Consider the following 20,574-nt stretch of genomic DNA (forward strand, 5'->3'; position numbering starts at 1 on the left):
CATTATACCTTGAAGCTATTTTATCGCCTTTTACTCTCAGTTCCAGACGACCAATACTCATAGCTTTTAGCCGTACCCTTATCCTACTCCTCCTCTGGTGAAGTAGAGGTGAATCCAGGCCCTGCAGTGCCTAGCTCCACTCCTATTCCCCAGGCACTCTCTTGATGACTTCTGTAACAGTAATAGCCTTGGTTTCATGCATGTTAACATTAGAAGCCTCCTCCCTAAGTTTGTTTTATTCACTGCTATAGCACACACTGCCAACCCGGATGTTCTAGCCGTGTCTGAATCCTGGCTTAGGAAAACCACCAAAAATTCTGAAATATTCATCCCTAACTACAACATTTTCAGACAAGATAGAACTGCCAAAGGGGGCGGTGTTGCAATCTACTGCAAAGATAGCCTGCAGAGTTCTGTCCTACTATCCAGGTCTGTACTCAAACAATTTGAACTTCTACTTTTAAAAATCCACCTCTCTAAAAACAAGTCTCTCATCGTTGCAGCCTGCTATAGACCACCCTCTGCCCCCAGCTGTGCTCTGGACACCATATGTGAACTGATTTCCCCCCATCTATCTTCAGAGCTCGTACTGCTAGGCGACCTAAACTGGAACATGCTTAACACCCCAGCCACCTTCAATCTCACACAAATGATCAATGAACCTACCAGGTTACCCCAAAGCCGTAAACACGGGCACCCTCATAAATATCATACTAACCAACTTACCCTCTAAATACACCTCTGCTGTTTTCAACCAAGATCTCAGCGATCACTGCCTCATTGCCTGCATCCGTAATGGGTCAGCGGTCAAACGACCTCTACTCATCACTGTCAAACGCTCCCTGAAACACTTCAGCGAGCAGGCCTTTCTAATCGACCTGGCCGGGCTATCCTGGAAGGATATTGATCTCGTCCCGTCAGTAGAGGACGCCTTGTTATTTAAAAAAAAAAGCCTTCCTCACCATCTTAAATAAGCATGCCCCATTCAAGAAATTTAGAACCAGGAACAGATATAGCCCTTGGTTCTCTCCAGACCTGACTGCCCTTAACCAACACAAAACCATCCTATGGCGTTCTGCATTTGCATCGAACAGCCCCCGTGATATGCACCTTTTCAGGGAAGCTAGAAACCAATATACACAGGCAGTTAGAAAAGCCAAGGCTAGCTTTTTCAAGCAGAAATTTGCTTCCTGCAACACTAACTCAAAAAAGTTCTGGGACACTGTAAAGTCCATGGACAGCATCGACAGCATTGGTTTCTCAAATGATTGCCTTGCCTGGTTCACCAACTACTTCTCTGATAGAGTTCAGTGTGGCAAATCGGAGGGTCTGTTGTCCGGGCCTCTGGCAGTCTGTATGGGGGTGCCACACAATTCTTCGACCGACTCTCTTCGTTGTATACATCAATGATGTTGCTCTTGCTGCTGTTGAGTCTCTGATCCACCTCTACGCAGATGACACCATTCTGTATACTTCTTGCCCTTCTTTGGACACTGTGTTAACAACCCTCCAGGCGAGATTCAATGCCATACAACTCTCCTTCCCTGGCCTCCAATTGCTCTTAAATACAAGTAAAACTAAATAAATGCTCTTCAACCGATCGCTACATGCACCTGCCCAACATCACTACTCTGGATGGCTCTGACTTAGAATATGTGGACAACTACAAATACCTAGGTGTCTGGTTAGACTGTAAACTCTCCTACCAGACCCACATCAAACATCTCCAATCCAAAGTTAAATCTAGAAATGGCTTCCTATTTCGCAACAAAGCATCCTTCACTCATGCTGCCCAAACATACCCTTGTAAAACTGACCATCCTACCAATCCTCGACTTCGGCGATGTCATTTACAAAATAGTCTCCAATACCCTACTCAATAAATTGGATGCAGTCTATCACAGTGCCATCCGTTTTGTCACCTAAGCCCCATATACTACCCACCAATGCAACCTGTACGCTCTCGTTGGCTGGCCCTCGCTTCATACTCATCGACAAACCCACTGTCTCCAGGTCATCTACAAGACCCTGCTAGGTAAAGTTCCCCCTTATCTCAGCTCGCTGGTCACCATAGCAGCACCCACCCGTAGCACGCGCTCCAGCAGGTATAGCTCTCTGGTCACCCCCAAAATCAATTCTTCCTTTGGCCGCCTCTCCTTCCAGTTCTCTGCTGCCAATGACTGGAACGAACTACAAAACCTCTGAAACTGGAAACACTTATCTCCCTCACTAGCTTTAAGCACCAACTGTCAGAGCAGCTCACAGATTACTGCACCTGTACATAGCCCATCTATAATTTAGCCCAAACAACTACCTCTTTCCCTACTGTATTTATTTATTTTGCTCCTTTGCACCCCATTATTTCTCTCTACTTTGCACATTCTTCCATTGCAAATCAACCATTCCAGTGTTTTACTTGCTATATTGTATTTACTTTGCCACCATGGACTTTTTTTGCCTTTACCTCCCTTATCTCACCTCACTTGCTCACTTTGTATATAGACTTATTTTTCTACTGTATGTTTGATTTATTCCATGTGTAACTCTGTGTTGTTGTATGTGTCGAATCTGCTTTGCTTTATCTTGAGCAGGTAGCAATTGTAAATGAGAACTTGTTCTCAACATGCCTACCTGGTTAAATAAAGGTGAAAAAAATCAGCTCGTCGCACACCACTTTACAATGAGCTGGAGGCAGTACGCTTTCTGAAAACATACATTTTACTACATATTATGAGGCATGTCTTACCTTGCATCAAAGTAGCCTAGCCGAAATCAGACCACATCCGTGGAGGCAATTATTTTCGAATCAACTTTCTTTCATTGTCCAGGAGCCAAAGGCACAATCGTAGTCATATTAGCAACCCATGCTAGTTGTTGCATATTACATCTCCCCTCTTTCTACATTTCTAATGGATATTTTCATCTGTTACATGAAACCACTCGCATGTGCAGTGTGCTTTTGACTGGTATTGAATGGTATTTTCCTACTAATTGCATTATTGCTGTCCTTTTATAATCTGAAGAAATAAAAGTTTAGCAACATTTTAAGCTAAACTTTCTGATCTGTTACGTCAAATGTAGCCTAGGCCTACTGGTTGTATGAATCTGGGATCTATCGTCCCAAAACTGTCCCAGAGTCTGTTTGGTTGGATTAGGCTATTTCTTTCTCGACAAGCTGACCAATAGAATAGGTACACTTTTCTACTATGGGTGAAAGTAGATTGACATAGGTAGTGATTTTGCTGTTTGTTACTCATCTTATTGGCTGAGGAAAAGTAAATGTGGACAGTTATTCTTAACTTCAAAGTGCCCATCATAACTCAGTAAGGACTGCACATCGTTGCATCCTCTACTTGCATTTTCTGTTAATATGAATTACCATAATCTAAATATGATTTATGTCATCATGAGCACCATGGGTGGACGCACTAATCAGAGTTATGCACCCAATGCACATGGGTCCGGTAAATTTCTCAAATGTCCGGTAAATTAAAATGCTGCCAGTCAAATGTCCAGCACCACAATTTCCTAATGGAAACCCTGCCACAGGAGTGTGTGTGTGTGTGTGTGTGTGTGTGTGTGTGTACCTCCCATCCCAGGCCAGACACAAAATCCTCGTAGGTCTTACTGCCTGCGCTGTTGGACAGGATGGAGCATTTGTCCTCCTGACCCTCCCCGATGTAGAACACAGCGATCTTGTGTGTCTCCCTGCTGTTAAGACAAACACACAGACCTGTCGTTAGAACAATGGACCTAGCGAAGCTACACTGTTCTTAGTGCCTACCTCCACACTCATCCCAGTCAAGATGGGCGTGCTCTGAAATGTGAACTACACACCACCAAACGTAACCTGGTCTCAAAGGCAAAACAAATTATATTTGGCTAAAATCTGTGGCACTTCATCAGTATGAAATATTACTTTACGTTAGGTTACATTACATTGGCCTACAAATGTAATAGCAGTCATTCAATATAATATGAATTGCAGGACGTATAGTATGTTACGAATTACAATTCGTAACATAATATTACAATGACAAGGTTAAGGATAGGGTTAGGATTTAGGTTAAAGTTAAGGGAAAGGTTAGCTAACGTGCTAAGAGGTTGCAAAGTAGGGAAAAGCAGTAAGCAGTTAACTGACTAGTTACAAAGTTGCTAATTAGTTAAAATGCTAAAGTTGTTTGTGATGAGATTCGAACACAACCTTTGGGTTGCTAGACATTCAAGTAACCTACTGTCCTATCGAACGTAACATATCATACTAAATCTGAGTGCCACTGATTTTAGTAAAATATCATATGCTTTGCTCTGAGACCAGGCTGTCAAACGTACATCTCCAAACAATACTGTGCAAATTCCAAAAAGTAATTGTAGCAAATATGGTTAATATTAGAGAAAACATCATGTGTCTTCATTTAACAAAAATGTAACTTTTATTTAACTAGGCAAGTCAGTTAAGAACAAATTCTTATTTACCATGACGACCTACAGTACGAACAGTAGGTTAACTCCCTTGTTCAGGGGCAGAATGACAGATTTTGACCTTGTCAGCTCAGGGATTCGATCAAGCAAACTTAGTGTACAATAGTATATGTGTTTACTGCCCCCCTCGTGTGACAAACAAGACAAGAGCAGACACAGAGTTCCACCTCTGCGCTTCACCGTTGTCATGGCGGAGCATGGTGCTGTGTTAAATTGGGGGCATTTTGGATGCTTCGACGCAGGTTGCCTTGTCTGACAAAATCCTGGGGGCATTCTTTAATAAGCCCCAGTCATTAGCAGTGTGAAGTGCCTATTGATCGCTGTGCGTGAGTACTGCCTAGCTGTGATCAGCCCGAGATGGTGTAGATTAGGAGGAGAGGAGGGGAAGGCAGAGTGAAGCAGTTTTAATACGTGTCGCCTTGAGAGTGTGATCTTTACTGATTTAGAGGAAGAGAATCTTCATTAGCGGGCGTAGGTTCAGAGTAATGACGGACATGGAACGCTGCGATATTTCAGGCTTAGCTAGAATACCTAGGTGAAATCTAGGATGGTTTGTTCAAAAGGTCTTGCTTAGAGATTCAGTAAGTTCCTTTTATGCCGAACAAGAAGCAAATCATACATGCCAATGTTACCTAGGGATACAGTGTGTGCTGAAGAGGCCCTAAATAATCAGTGTACAGGAACATACCAATGCCTGGAATCCAAATTCTTCAGTTCTCTCAAAAGTTTTGAGTTCTTCTTCAGGAGATGAAAGCTTTTCCTGAAAAGGAATAAACAAATTTGAACTTGAAAAGCATCCAGATGGCACTTCATATGTACCAGTGTACCAGTGTACCAGTGCATGCTATTTTTTGAATGGTAAAAACCAGATTGAAAGTAGGATAAGAAAGCTTCATGTTTAACTTTTGGTCTGACGAGTAACAGGTGCAAACAGGTTTAAATTGAGCGCAGAGACCATTACTAATCTACAGTTGGGCACAGTTTCCCTGTGGAGAGCAGATTAACACAACACACCCTGCCAGGCCTTTCCTTGTACTTTTTCTCTCCCACTTTCTCTCTGTGAGGTATTCTTCTAACTAGTCTACAGCTGTGGATGTGGTGGTGTTGTGCTTTGCTCTGTACCTGTGGTCCCATGAGTTCATACCCAGGTCGTTGAGTAGCAGTCTGCAGAAGTAGAAGAGAGCTTTGGGCTCCTGGTGAGTGGGTTCTCTCTGGCCGGTGGCCTTGACGCTCACGTCTGCGTTCCACCTCTTCACCTGCTCCTCCTCCTGCTGCATCTGCCTGAGGATGGCCTCCATGATGGCCCCCTCCTGCTCCAGGTTCATCCCACAGGGAGAGGGGGCTGGCTGGTTGAGCCTCAGCCGGGGCTGGGGCAGGCACTCAGGGCTGCTGTATCCCAGGTCTTCTAGGAGCTGGTCCAGGCCATCTACCTCCTCCTCATCACAGCCTGACTGGGAGTCCCAGCCAGGGGGGTTGGAGCGCTCGGAGGTGCCTGGTGAGGTCGGCTTGGTGGTGGAGTGGTTGTAGGGGTCTGAGGTGCCTGGTGAGGTGGGCTTGGTGGTGGAGTGGTTGTAGGGGTCTGAGGTGCCTGGTGAGGTGGGCTTGGTGGTGGAGTGGTTGGAAGGGTCTGAGGTGCCTGGTGAGATAGGCTTGGTGGTAGAGTGGTTGGAGGGGTCTGAGGTCCTCTGATGCATGCCGTTGACTCCCTCCTGGGTGCGGTAGAGGACCCCTCCGTCCCAGGAGTACTTTCCAGAGATGTCCCTGACGATGACCCGTACCTGGGAGGAGTTGTCATAGGGTTCCCCTGGACCAGAGGGCTCCGAGGGCACCTGGAGGTAGGACACCAGGGTGCTGTCGTTGAACACAAACAGCTGCAGATTGGGGCTCTTGAACACCTCAGAGGAGAGTTCTGATGACTCCACAAAGGGGTTGTCGTGGTTCTCACTGACCAGGCTGTGCAGGAGGGCGGGGCCACCACTGAGGGGATGGTGGCCCAGGTGGTTCACAAGGTGTGTCATGATCATCCGCGCCGTCAGAGGGATGAGCTCCATATTCCGTCTTTTCTTCTCTGGAGGCAAGAGGAGAACAGGAATAAGATGGTCTAAAGACATTCTGAGAGACAAATCATTTTGTTAACCCTGTAAATAACCCCCCCGTTTACATGTATTTTATACAGGGAAGTCAAGACCCAGCACATGTACTTTGTCATGTATTGTATGCACTCATGTTGTTGATGTTTTGTGTGGACCCCAGGAAGAGTAGCTGCTGCATGTGCATTTTACATGTATATTTTCATATTTTTTTTCTCCGTACTGTGCAACAGCTAATGTGCAACAGCTAATGTGCAACAGCTAAAGGGGATCCTTATAAACTATAGTAAATTCATTAAGCAGTTCTCAATTCTCTGGCCTTTTCACACAAAGCTAGCTTTTCCTTCATAATAACTAATAGCGTTGTTTTTCATTTCTCACAACGGTTATGGCCAACACACCTCTGCCATAAATAAGTAGGTAGCATCTAATCATGGGAGACAACTTTGAAAAGGCCATTGAGTCTGCTACAATGGGTGGAGAGAAAAGACTGGCAAAGTGCTAATGAGGAGCAGGTCTTTACAGCACGGTGAATAGAGTGCTGCTCCCTGAATCAGATTGATTTAAATGCTCAGAACTATTCCAAAATGAAAGAGTTACGATGGGGGGAAAAAACAAGAAGATGCGCTCCGCATTGTGACAGTGCTATCAATACCATCATCCCTCATCAAAGTGGAGAAAGCTCTTTAGAGAGGCTGCATTAGAGATACACAAGCCCTTTGATGAGACTTAATCAATATGATCTCAAGGGGAATGCATAGTGCTCTTTGGCTGCTCTTCTGTAGTTCCTATCTAGACTTTGTAGCGCTGTATGAAAAGTAATGACATAAGCTAGATATTTCAGCTGGGCTTAGCCAACATTGCGTCAATGGGTACGTTCTTTTGGTTGAAAGAAAAGATGACTTCTGAAACATTAGTGGAGGAAACGGCCGTTGTAAAGAAATACTCTAATACATAACCTAATGGCACCACAAGGTCACTAATAAATATAATTTTTAGATGTCTCTTTGATAATGGGTCCTCTCCCTGGGGCAGAGGACTAATGGCTACCTCTTTAAACATTCCATTCCATGTGTTAGTCTAGTCAATATTAGGTCAAAACATTAACATTTAATAGAGTAGCTACCTCCAAATGGAAGGCTACCTATTAAAAACTTACATCTCCCTGTAAATCCCCTTACTGCCCATTTCCCAGGTGGTTTGGGAGAGGAAGAGTGTGGTCTGGATGAGGAAGAGTAATATGTAAAACAAGCAGGGGCAGCTAGGCACACAATACTTGGATGACAGGGTACTCGAAAGCATTCCAACGCTCAAACGCACCGTCTCCAACGCACCGTCTCCAACGCTCCAACGCACCGTCTCCAACGCTCCAACGCACCGTCTCCAACGCTCAAACGCACCGTCTCCAACGCTCAAACGCACCGTCTCCAACGCTCAAACGCACCGTCTCTAACGCTCAAACGCACTGTCCCTGGCTTCCAGGGTGGCACAGTGGTCTACAGTGGCACAGCTGTGCCACCAGAGATTCTGGGGTCGAGCCCAGGCTCTGTCGCAGCCGGCCGCGACCGGGAGGTCCATGGAGCGACGCACAATTGGCCCAGTGTCGTCCGGGTTAGGGGGGTTTGGCCGGCAGGGATATCCATGTCTCATCGCGCACTAGAGACTCCTGTGGCGGGCCGGGCACAGTGCACGCTGAACAGGTCGCCAGGTGTACAGTGTTTCCTCCGACACATGGCTGGCTTCCGGGTTGGATGCGCATTGTGTCAAGAAGCAGTGCTGCTAGGTTGGGTTGTGTTTCGGAGGACGCATGGCTCTCGACCGCCGCCTCTCCCGAGTCCGTACGGGAGTTGCAGTGATGAGACAAGACTGTAACTACTACCAATTGGATACCACGAAATTGGGGAGAAAAAAGGGGTAAAAAAAACAAAACACACCGTCTCTAACGCGCAAACGCACCGCCTCTAACGCGCAAACACACCGTCTCGAACGCGCAAACACACCGTCTCTAACGCGCAAACACACCGTCTCTAACGCGCAAACACACCGTCTCTAACGCGCAAACACACCGTCTCTAACGCGCAAACACACCGTCTCTAACGCACAAACACACCGTCTCTAACGCTCAAACACACCGTCTCTAACGCACAAACACACCGTCTCTAACGCACAAACACACCGTCTCCAACGCGCAAACGCACCGTCTCTAACACGCAAACACACCGTCTCTAACGCACAAACACACCGTCTCTAACGCGCAAACGCACCGCCTCTAACGCGCAAACGCACCGTCTCTAACGCGCAAACGCACCGTCTCTAACGCGCAAACGCACCGTCTCCAACGCTCAAACGCACCGTCTCCAACGCTCAAACGCACCGTCTCCAACGCTCAAACGCACCGTCTCCAACGCTCAAACGCACCGTCTCCAACGCTCAAACGCACCGTCTCCAACGCTCAAACGCACCGTCTCCAACGCGCAAACGCACCGTCTCCAACGCGCAAACGCACCGTCTCCAACGCGCAAACGCACCGTCTCTAACGCGCAAACACACCGTCTCTAACGCACAAACACACCGTCTTTAACGCACAAACGCACCGTCTTTAACGCACAAACGCACCGTCTCTAACGCGCAAACGTACCGTCTCTAACGCGCAAACGCACCGTCTCTAACGCGCAAACGCACCGTCTCTAACGCGCAAACGCACCGTCTCTAACGCACAAACACACCGTCTCTAACGCACAAACACACAAACGTACACAACCCCCCTTTAATTTCTCTGTCAGCCCTAGAACAATCTCCTACACAGCAGGTACTAAATGGGTGGCGTCTCATCTGCCCATCCTGTCTCCTGCTGTGTTGGTGACAGTGGTGAGGGCAGTGACAGTTGTCAGGTCTCAGGTCTACTTACCTTCGGCAACGGTGAGCAGGTTGCCAAAGTCTGCAGCAGTGTGTGAAGGCGGGGGCTCAGAATTTTTGACTTGGCCCAGCATGAGGAAGGGGTCGTAGTCAGTGGAGAGGTCAGACAGGCTCAGGAGGTAGTGACTCTGCTGGGTGTGCAGGTTGGAGCCAGAGACACAACAGTGAAGCACCTACCGAACAGGATTGAAGATAGGAGTCAACACCTAGTGGGTTAAAGCAACTACAAGAGAAAAACAGTGGTAATGTGGTAATCTTGCATGTGGCGGTAACCTTGGATACAGTCACTGCTACTGTTCCTTTGAGTGGCTGGCTGCACAGCATCAACGAGCACATGGGACTCATAAATGAGGTACATCACACACTCAAACAGACACTCTACCCAGTCTGCCTGAGATTAAAGCACGCGACAGTGGTGGCAATGACCAACAGCGGGAGCCAGTGAATAGCTGAACACTGATCTTACAGTATCTGAAACACAGGTGAAGTGACTAAGTAAGAGGAAAATTATACAGTAATCTCGAATGCAGAGGTTGCAAGTATGGAAGATAATCAGTGAGGCATTGTTTATTGCACTTCGAATTGTTCAGGAACATACGGAGGAGGAATATACGGTCTGTTTGTCATGGTGAGACGGCCATCTAAGAGAAGAGAAGCTCTTTATTGCAACTAATCCATTTCTCCTGTGATGAGTGTATCGATCTGCATAACAGATGGCACGGCATCAGTCCGTTGGGTTGGCAGGACTAGATAAGACCCACTGGGTCAGTTGATTACACTGATTGGACAGGTTTACTCTGTTTGATTTAATTAAGATTTTATCCCCCTGCTCATGTTGCCACACACACACACACACACACACACACACACACACACACACACACACACACACACCTGTGTGCTGTAAGCAGAGAAGTGCTTGGAAGCTACGCCTGACATATCAGACAATAGCAAACTGTGGGGCCTCTTACACTGAGTGGGTGGACTTGGTAAACCCTTTGTGGAGGCTGGTCCATGTAAATGAATGGCTAATCCCATTCAACACACACACATACACACTTGGCTGAGGCTCAGAGGAGAGGCGCAGGTTCTGTCATCTGAAACAGTATTGTGTGGGGAAATGCAGACAGTATGTGGATTATTATGCCTAACAGTCCTCTGGGCATGGGGGGGATTAGAGTTTATGGTGAAAAGGCCAGAACCAACCAGCTGCCACACCAAAGCCCCAAAGTGGTTCCTCTGTGGAGGAGAAAAAAAATCTTTGGCTTGCTTGACAACTAAGTGGCTGCACCTCACATAGCAACAGTTCCAGGAAGGTAACACACACCCGAACAAACATGGATACGTGCAGATGTGCACAGAGGCACACTCACTCACAGACGCACAAAAACATACACACAAGCAAATAGACCACTCACGCACGCGTACGCACAGCGAGGGGAGGGTGCAGCTGCTGAGGCAGAGAGCAGATGGAGGAGCCGGAGTGGAGCTCCAGTGAACCAATAAGGTCCAGAGCAATCATGCCTTTTACACAGACCAGCCTCGTGCTGTTAGACACAAACACCAAAAAGTTCAAATCCTCAGCAGAGATGCAGAAATGTCCCATCTTTCTTCGTCATTGTATGAATGGCTCACTTGAGTGTAATCTGCTCATTGATTTGTTAAGGGAAACATCTGATACAAATCCAGAAGCAAAGCAGAATAAAGTATGCATAAACAAGACAAATTGCTTTATTCATTTTGTGAGGTTTACTGCTATGTAAATTAGTGCCTAGCTGAAAAGACTGAGTATTGAATAGCTTTAAAACTTTACTGTTATGTGCACAATAGATCAACAAATAACATTGAATTCCTAGATAGCAGCTGCAGTCTGTCATTTGAAGAAATATTCAATTAAAATCTAGACAGGCTTGTAGTTCCAGGCTTATTACGAGGACAAAGAAACATCTAAATAATTTGACCATTTCTTATCAGGTGTGACATCCATATAAAGGGTTGTGTTTGTTTGACTACATCTGTCAAACCTCCAATGAATAACACCTCATTCATTTAGCCTGATGCGCAGCCTCTTCCTCAGCATTTAACTCATGAAATAAGGTTTCAAACCCGCAATCGGTCAAAATAAAAAAGACGAGAAAAAACTAAACCTGTTATAAATGAATGTTTTTGAGTATTACATGTGTATTAGCAAACAGGTGGGGTGGTTAGGTGGGCATTCTCACATAACAGTAGAAACTGGAAACAAAAATTGGAAAATTAATTTCCAAGGCGTCATTAGAACAAACTTGAAATGTTGAATAGGACATCTGAATAGGGATGTGGTGGAAGTAAGACAAAGTACTGTATTCTCTCTCTGTTACCCACCCTGTAGATGTAGTCGAGCAGAGGGGCCTTGTGGGATGTGGAGTCCTCCAGCACGGGCATGGTGATGGGCTCCAGCAGCATACTCAGGGGCATGGCCATGCACCAGTCCAGCAGGCACAGCAGCAGAGACACCATTAGCTGAGTCATACAAAGAGAGGAGAGGCCTTATCCATTAGCCCAGAACCCTCCACACACAATGAAGCCTACTGTATGCAAAGATAATCAATAAAACAGCTAGGGAGGGGGATGAGGGTGGGAGTGAGGTAGGGACAGAGAGGGAGGGCTGGAGGGAGAAAAAGAGAGAGAGAGCTGGAGAATTAGACACAAATAGGACCCAGATAGAACAAGATTCCTGTGCAAATGCACTTCCTACCTCTATGGGAAAAAAGGGTCCTTTAGAATTTCCCCGTACCTTTTTGTCAGCCTCCACTGCCGAGTGCTCTGCGCTCGGCAACAGAAATGCTATAGTAGCCACAAAGATCTGCATGGGACAAAAATAAGGGGACATGTTGATTCTATATATTTCTCAAGTGAAAGAAGATAGCATGTCTGATAAAAGGAGATGGTTAGGTGAGCTGAGGGGGAGCCGTGTCATCCTACCTCAATGATTTTCTTTGGGAGAGAGCGCTCTAGCCTCTGGAGGTGTTCCCAGTGAGAGATGAGGAGCTGGAACAGGTCACAGGCTACATGAGCCACAGCCTTGTTCCCAAACTGACAAGCGAGAGAGAGAGACCCGCTAATTATCAAAATCCAGAAAAGAAACGTTAAATTGTACAACCTAAAAGGAAGCGATTCCCAAACGTTCCATAACAAAGCCATCACCTACAGAGAGATGAACCTGGAGAAGAGTCCCCTAAGCAAGCAGGTCCTGGGGCTCTGTTCACAAACACACCCCACAGAGCCCCAGGACAGCAACACAATTAGACCCAACCAAATCATGAGAAAACAAAAAGAGAATTACTTTCAATGTGTCAAGTAATTAACAAAAAACAGAGCAAACTAGAATGCTATTTAGCCCTAACCAGAGTAGACAGTGGCAGAATACCTGACCACTGTGACTGACCCAAACTTAAGGAAAGCTTTGACTATGTACAGACTCCATGAGCATAGCCTTGCTGTTGAGAAAGGCAGCGGTAGGCAGACCTGGCTCTCAAGAGAAGACAGTCTATGTGCACACTGCCCACAAAATGAGGTGGAAACTAAGCTGCACTTCCTAATCTCCTGCCAAATGAGATACATATTTTCCTCAGATTACACAGGTCCACAAAGAATTCGAAAACAAACCGGATTTTGATAAACTCCCATATCTACTGGGTGAAATACCACAGCGTGCCAACATAGCAGCAATATTTGTGACCTGTTGCCACAAGCAAGCAGGGCAACCAGTGAAGAACAAACACCATTGTAAATACAACCCATATTTATGTTTATTTATTTTCCCTTTTGTGCTTTCACCATTTGCACATCGTTACATTACTGTATATAAGCATTACATGACATTTGCTATCTGAATAGACAATCGGACAATTGATTTATTTTTATTATTATTATGTTTTCTTCTTGGGCCTCTATAACTATATCTATTGTTTTTATTTCTGTTGTTGTTGTGTGATTTGGATTAATCCCCTCTACCACACGGAACCCCACTAATCTACTGAGTGGTGGCTAACAACAGACCTCCATCCTATGCTAGCTTGCTACCGATGGCCTGGCTAGCTGTCTAAATCGCCGTGACCCCCAACCAACCTCTCCACTCACTGGACCCTTTTGATCACTCGACTAAGCATGCCTCTCCTTAATGTCAATATGTCTTGTCCATTGCTGTTCTGGTTAGTGTTTATTGGCTTATTTCACTGTAGAGCCTCTAGTCCTGCTCACTATACCTTATCCAACCTATTAGTTCCACCACCCACACATGCAATGACATCTCCTGGTTTCAATGATGTTTCTAGAGACAATATCTCTCTCTTCATCACTCAATACCTAGGTTTACCTCCACTGTATTCACATCCTACCATACCTTTGTCTGTACATTATACCTTGATGCTATTTTATCGCCCCCAGAAACCTCCTTTTACTCTCTGTTCCAGACGTTCTAGACGACCAATTCTTATTGCTTTTAGCCACACCCTTATTCTACTCCTCCTATGTTCCTCTGGCGATGTAGAGGTGAATCCAGGCCCTGCAGTGCTTAGCTCCACTCCTATTCCCCAGGCGCTCTCTTTTGACGACTTCTGTAACCGTAATAGCCTTGGTTTCATGCATGTTAACATTAGAAGCCACCTCCCTAAGTTTGTTCTATTCACTGCTTTAGCACACTCTGCCAACCCGGATGTTCTAGCTGTGTCTGAATCCTGGCTTAGGAAGACCACCAAAAATTCAGAAATTTTAATTCCAAACTACAACATTTTCAGACAAGATAGAACTGCCAAAGGGGGCGGTGTTGCAATCTACTGCAAAGATAGCCTGCAGAGTTCTGTCCTACTATCCAGGTCTGTACCCAAACAATTTGAACTTCTACTTTTAAAAATCCACCTCTCTAAAAAGAAGTCTCTCACCATTGCCGCCTGCTATAGACCACCCTCTGCCCCCAGCTGTGCTCTGGACACCATATGTGAACTGATTGCCCCCCATCTATCTTCAGAGCTCGTGCTGCTAGGCGACCTAAACTGGAACATGCTTAACACCCCAGCCATCCTACAATCTAAACTTGATGCCCTCAATCTCACACAAATTATCAGTGAACCTACCAGGTACCTCCCCAAAGCCTTAAACACGGGCACCCTCATAGATATCATCCTAACCAACTTCCCCTCTAAATACACCTCTGCTGTCTTCAACCAAGATCTCAGCGATCACTGCCTCATTGCCTGCATCCGTAATGGGTCAGCGGTCAAACAACCTCCACTCATCACTGTAAAACGCTCCCTGAAACACTTCAGCGAGCAGGCCTTTCTAATCGACCTGGCCGGGGTATCTTGGAAGGATATTGATCTCATCCCGTCAGTAGAGGATGCCTGGATATTTTTTTTAAATGCCTTCCTAACCATCTTAAATAAACATGCCCCATTCAAGAAATTTAGAACCAGGAACAGATATAGCCCTTGGTTCTCCCCAGACCTGACTGCCCTTAACCAACACAAAAACATCCTATGGCGTTCTGCATTAGCATCGAACAGCCCCCGTGATATGCAGCTGTTCAGGGAAGCTAGAAACCATTATACACAGGTAGTTAGAAAAGCCAAGGCTAGCTTTTTCAAGCAGAAATTTGCTTCCTGCAACACTAACTCAAAAAAGTTCTGGGACACTGTAAAGTCCATGGAGAATAAGAACACCTCCTCCCAGCTGCCCACTGCACTGAAGATAGGAAACACTGTCACCACTGATAAATCCACCATAATTGAGAATTTCAATAAGCATTTTTCTACGGCTGGCCATGCTTTCCACCTGGCTACTCCTACCCCGGTCAACAGCACTGCACCCCCAACAGCAACTCGCCCAAGCCTTCCCCATTTCTCCTTCTCCCAAATCCATTCAGCTGATGTTCTGAAAGAGCTGCAAAATCTGGACCCCTACAAATCAGCCGGGCTAGACAATCTGGACCCTTTCTTTCTAAAATTATCTGCCGAAATTGTTGCCACCCCTATTACTAGCCTGTTCAACCTCTCTTTCGTGTCGTCTGAGATTCCCAAAGATTGGAAAGCAGCTGCGGTCATCCCCCTCTTCAAAGGGGGACACTCTTGACCCAAACTGCTACAGACCTATATCTATCCTACCATGCCTTTCTAAGGTCTTCGAAAGCCAAGTCAACAAACAGATTACCGACCATTTCGAATCTCACCATACCTTCTCTGCTATGCAATCTGGTTTCAGAGCTGGTCATGGGTGCACCTCAGCCACGCTCAAGGTCCTAAACGATATCTTAACCGCCATCGATAAGAAACATTACTGTGCAGCCGTATTCATTGATCTGGCCAAGGCTTTCGACTCTGTCAATCACCACATCGGCAGACTAGACAGCCTTGGTTTCTCAAATGATTGCCTCGCCTGGTTCACCAACTACTTCTTTGATTGAGTTCAGTGTGTCAAATCGGAGGGTCTGCTGTCCAGACCTCTGGCAGTCTCTATGGGGGTGCCACAGTGTTCAATTCTTGGACCGACTCTCTTCTCTGTATACATCAATGAGGTCGCTCTTGCTGCTGGTGAGTCTCTGATCCACCTCTACGCAGACGACACCATTCTGTATACTTCCGGCCCTTCTTTGGACACTGTGTTAACAACCCTCCAGGCAAGCTTCAATGCAATACAACTCTCCTTCCGTGGCCTCCAATTGCTCTTAAATACAAGTAAAACTAAATGCATGCTCTTCAACCGATCGCTACCTGCACCTACCCGCCTGTCCAACATCACTACTCTGGACGGCTCTGACTTAGAATACGTGGACAACTACAAATACTTAGGTGTCTGGTTAGACTGTAAACTCTCCTTCCAGACCCATATCAAACATCTCCAATCCAAAGTTAAATCTAGAATTGGCTTCCTATTTCGCAACAAAGCATCCTTCACTCATGCTGCCAAACATACCCTTGTAAAACTGACCATCCTACCAATCCTCGACTTTGGCGATGTCATTTACAAAATAGCCTCCAATACCCTACTCAACAAATTGGATGCAGTCTATCACAGTGCAATCCGTTTTGTCACCAAAGCCCCATATACTACCCACCATTGCGACCTGTACGCTCTCGTTGGCTGGCCCTCGCTTCATACTCGTCGCCAAACCCACTGGCTCCATGTCATCTACAAGACCCTGCTAGGTAAAGTCCCCCTTATCTCAGCTCGCTGGTCACCATAGCATCTCCCACCTGTAGCACACGCTCCAGCAGGTATATCTCTCTAGTCACCCCCAAAACCAATTCTTTCTTTGGCCGCCTCTCCTTCCAGTTCTCTGCTGCCAATGACTGGAACAAACTACAAAAATCTCTGAAACTGGAAACACTTATCTCCCTTACTAGCTTTAAGCACCAACTGTCAGAGCAGCTCACAGATTACTGCACCTGTACATAGCCCACCTATAATTTAGCCCAAACAACTACCTCTTTCCCAACTGTATTTAATTAATTTATTTATTTTGCTCCTTTGCACCCCATTATTTTTATTTCTACTTTGCACATTCTTCCATTGCAAAACTACCATTCCAGTGTTTTACTTGCTATATTGTATTTACTTTGCCACCATGGCCTTTTTTTTGCCTTTACCTCCCTTCTCACCTCATTTGCTCACATTGTATATAGACTTGTTTATACTGTATTATTGACTGTATGTTTGTTTTACTCCATGTGTAACTCTGTGTCGTTGTATCTGTCAAACTGCTTTGCTTTATCTTGGCCAGGTCGCAATTGTAAATGAGAACTTGTTCTCAACTTGCCTACCTGGTTAAATAAAAGGTAAAATAAAAATAAAATAAATAAAAAATATTTTGGAACTTCTGTGAGTGAAATGTTTACTGTTCATTTTTATTATTTATTTCACTTTTGTATATTATTTACTTCACTTGCTTTGGCAATGTTAACAAACTCAGCAAAAAAAATAAATGTCCTCTCACTGTCAACTGCGTTTATTTACAGCAAACTTAACATGTGTAAATACTTGTATGAACATAACAAGATTCAACAACTTAGACATAAACTGAACAAGTTCACACACAGAAATTAAATAATGTGTCCCTGAACAAAGGGGGGGGGGGGTCAAAATCAAAAGCAGCAATCAGTGTCTGGTGTGGCCACCAGCTGCATTAAGTACTGCAGTGCATCTCCTCCTCATGGACTGCACCAGACTTACCAGTTCTTGCTGTGAGATGTTACCCCACTCGTCCACCAAGGCACCTGCAAGTTCCCAGAAATTTCTGGGGGGAATGGCCCTAGCCCTCACCCACCGATCCAACAGGTCCCAGACGTGCTCAATGGGATTGAGATCCGGGCTCTTCGTTGGCCATGGTAGAACACTGACATTCCGGTCTTGCAGGAAATCGCGCACAGAACAAGCAGTATGGATGGTGGCATTGTCATGCTAGAGGGTCATGTCAGGATGAGCCTGCAGGAAGGGTACCACATGAGGGAGGAGGATGTCTTCCCTGTAACACACAACGTTAAGATTGCCTGCAATGCCAACAAGCTCAGTCCGATGATGCTGTGACACACCGCCCCAGACCATGACGGACACTCCACCTCCAAATTGATCCCACTCCAGAGTACAGGCCTCGGTGTAACGCTCATTCCTTCAACGGTAAACGTGAATCCGACCATCACCCCTGGTGAAACAAAACCACAACTCGTCAGTGAAGAGCACTTTTTGCCAGTCCTGTCTGGTCCAGCGACGGTGGGTTTGTGCCCATAGGCGACGTTGTTGCCGGTGATGTCTGGTGAGGACAACAGGCCTACAGCCCTCAGTCCATCCTCTCTCAGCCTATTGCGGACAGTCTGAGCACTGATGGAGGGATAGTAAGTTCCTGGTGTAACTCAGGCAGTTGTTGTTGCCATCCTGTACCTGTTCTGCAGGTGTTCGGATGTACCGATCCTGTGCAGGTGTTGTTACACGTGGTCTGCCACTGCGAGGACGATCAGCTGTCCGTCCTGTCTCCCTGTAGCGCTGTCTTAGGTGTCTCACAGCATTGCAATTTATTGCCCTGGCCACATCTGCAGTCCTCATGCCTCCTTGCAACATGCCTAAGGCACGTTCACACAGATGAGCAGGGACCCTGGTCATCTTTCTTTTTGGTGTTTTTCAGTCAGTAGAAATACCTCTTTAGTGACCCAAGTTTTCACAACTGTGACCTTAACTGTAAGCTGTTTGTGTCTTAACGACCGTTCCACAGGTGCATGTTCATAAATTGTTTATGGTTCATTGAACAAGCATGGGAAACAGTGTTTAAACCCTTTACAATGAAGATCTGTGAAGTTATTTGGATTTTTACGAATTATCTTTGATACAGGGTCTGAAAAAGGTTTCTTTTTTTGCTGAGTTTGTTTCCCACGCCAATGAAGCTCCTTGAATTTAATTTAATTGAGAGTGCGCGAGAGAGAGCGGACAGTACACGAGAGATCAGGGTTCAAGGTGTTCTGGGAAGTCAACAACGTAGTAGGATGAGTAATTGTATAAAACTATTATGGGGACTCTGGCATAACAGAAAAAGGTATGAAAATGTCTTGGTTCTGCAAAAAACTTTCTTTCAAACTAAAGTTTATGGACTGAGTGGCAGACCCAGTTGTGTTTTTAAAAAAGGGGATCTGGAATTCAAGGCACAGAAATAGAATGTCCCCTGTTTTCTAGCAGAATGCTTATTGTCATGTAACAAGAGAAGACAATGCAGGATTGCAAAAATGGCCCAACACAAAGACAGATCCAGAGAGTTCAGCACCTGCTTTCAGAAAAACACCCCTCCCCCCATTCACCCACTCATCCCCTTTATTTTGGGCCAGCCGGATGTGTGCGTCAGGTTGGGCAGGGCAGTGAATACTGCTCCATTAGAGGGGTATTGCACTAGCAAGAAACTTAAATGCTTAAATTGACCTGCATCCACTGAGAGCGAGTGGTCTGGAAATTACACCACATGCTCTTTTCCCAAAAACCCTCAGGAAACACTGGTTCTCTCTGCATCTATCCACTGATAGACAGGGGAGCAGAGGTCTTCAAAAACATACTGTACAGGAGTCACGCAACTGAGCACCTTGTCTCTCACATAGGCGCTGATGCATAAACACACTCACCTTTAGTGTTACGCCCAGTACATTGATGGCATCCTTGACCTGGTGGTGAATATGATTCTGCATCAGTTCCTCACATACCCACAGGCCCAGACTACACACAGCTATACACCTAGAACACACAGGAGACCAGTGAGAGAATACTGATGCACGCTATGGGAACAATTACATTCTTACTCATGTTGTATCTCTGAAGTTGCATGACCCCTTTTCCATTTTCTTCTTACATTATACATATTCATCAAATCTTTTATTTCATTATACTATTTCCTTGAAATTTGAACATGAATCCAATCAGTCCCATTCCCTCCACACGACTGTACCTTTCTTCTGTATCCCCATCCCTTTCATACCTGGCTGCCTCACAGGGTTCATTCCGTGCCGTCTTCAGTAAGATGTTGACCAGATAGTCCTGAAAGGAGAGGGCAGAGAAGACATGATGAACAATCCACTTCATCTACTATCCAAAATGTCCATTTTATTCATCAAGATACTTGAACTCTAACTCCTACACAATGTTTTTATTCATTTGCTGTCTGAGTATTTACTGAAAGGACAAAGTAAATGTAAGAACTCTGAATACCTTAATGTCCTCGTTCCCGATGACGATGTTATCAGTTCCAGGAACAGTCTGCAGTAGAGGAATCTGCAGGTAGAGGTTGGGAAAACAGACCAGCGACCCAAGGACAGTCTGTGCGTCAATCCTCGGAGCCTTTCAGATGAAAATAACACATTCATTGTCTCATCACTACAGAACTCTGATTATGTTGCACGAAACATTTCTCTTGAAGGAAAAGCCTCCAGGAGAAAAGCCTCCAGGAGAAAAGCCCCCGGGGAGAAAAGCCTCCAGGAGAAAAGCCTCCAGGAGAAAAGCCCCCGGGGAGAAAAGCCTCCAGGAGAAAAGCCCCCGGGAGAAAAGCCTCCGGGAGAAAAGCCCCCAGGAGAAAAGCCTCCAGGAG

The 20,574-nt window shown here is 45.7% G+C and overlaps 1 protein-coding gene across 4 annotated transcripts in view; it reads right to left on the reverse strand.

Annotated features, from left to right (window-relative positions):
• LOC112262184 (ral GTPase-activating protein subunit alpha-2) overlaps positions 1-20,574 on the reverse strand; it is a 213,533-nt gene that overhangs the window by 58,193 nt on the left and 134,766 nt on the right. For all 4 annotated transcript variants that reach the window (XM_042330076.1, XM_042330074.1, XM_042330077.1 and 1 more), the window contains 10 exons: positions 20,199-20,327; positions 19,969-20,027; positions 19,619-19,727; positions 12,453-12,563; positions 12,265-12,333; positions 11,853-11,990; positions 9,481-9,661; positions 5,605-6,550; positions 5,171-5,242; positions 3,588-3,711 (listed from right to left, as the gene is read on the reverse strand). In XM_042330076.1, coding sequence (XP_042186010.1) covers positions 3,588-3,711; positions 5,171-5,242; positions 5,605-6,550; positions 9,481-9,661; positions 11,853-11,990; positions 12,265-12,333; positions 12,453-12,563; positions 19,619-19,727; positions 19,969-20,027; positions 20,199-20,327 — 1,938 coding nt within the window. The remainder of the gene's footprint in view (positions 1-3,587; positions 3,712-5,170; positions 5,243-5,604; positions 6,551-9,480; positions 9,662-11,852; positions 11,991-12,264; positions 12,334-12,452; positions 12,564-19,618; positions 19,728-19,968; positions 20,028-20,198; positions 20,328-20,574) is intronic.

Source organism: Oncorhynchus tshawytscha, linkage group LG11 (assembly GCF_018296145.1).
Source record: "Oncorhynchus tshawytscha isolate Ot180627B linkage group LG11, Otsh_v2.0, whole genome shotgun sequence".
NCBI classification, from domain to species: domain Eukaryota; kingdom Metazoa; phylum Chordata; class Actinopteri; order Salmoniformes; family Salmonidae; genus Oncorhynchus; species Oncorhynchus tshawytscha.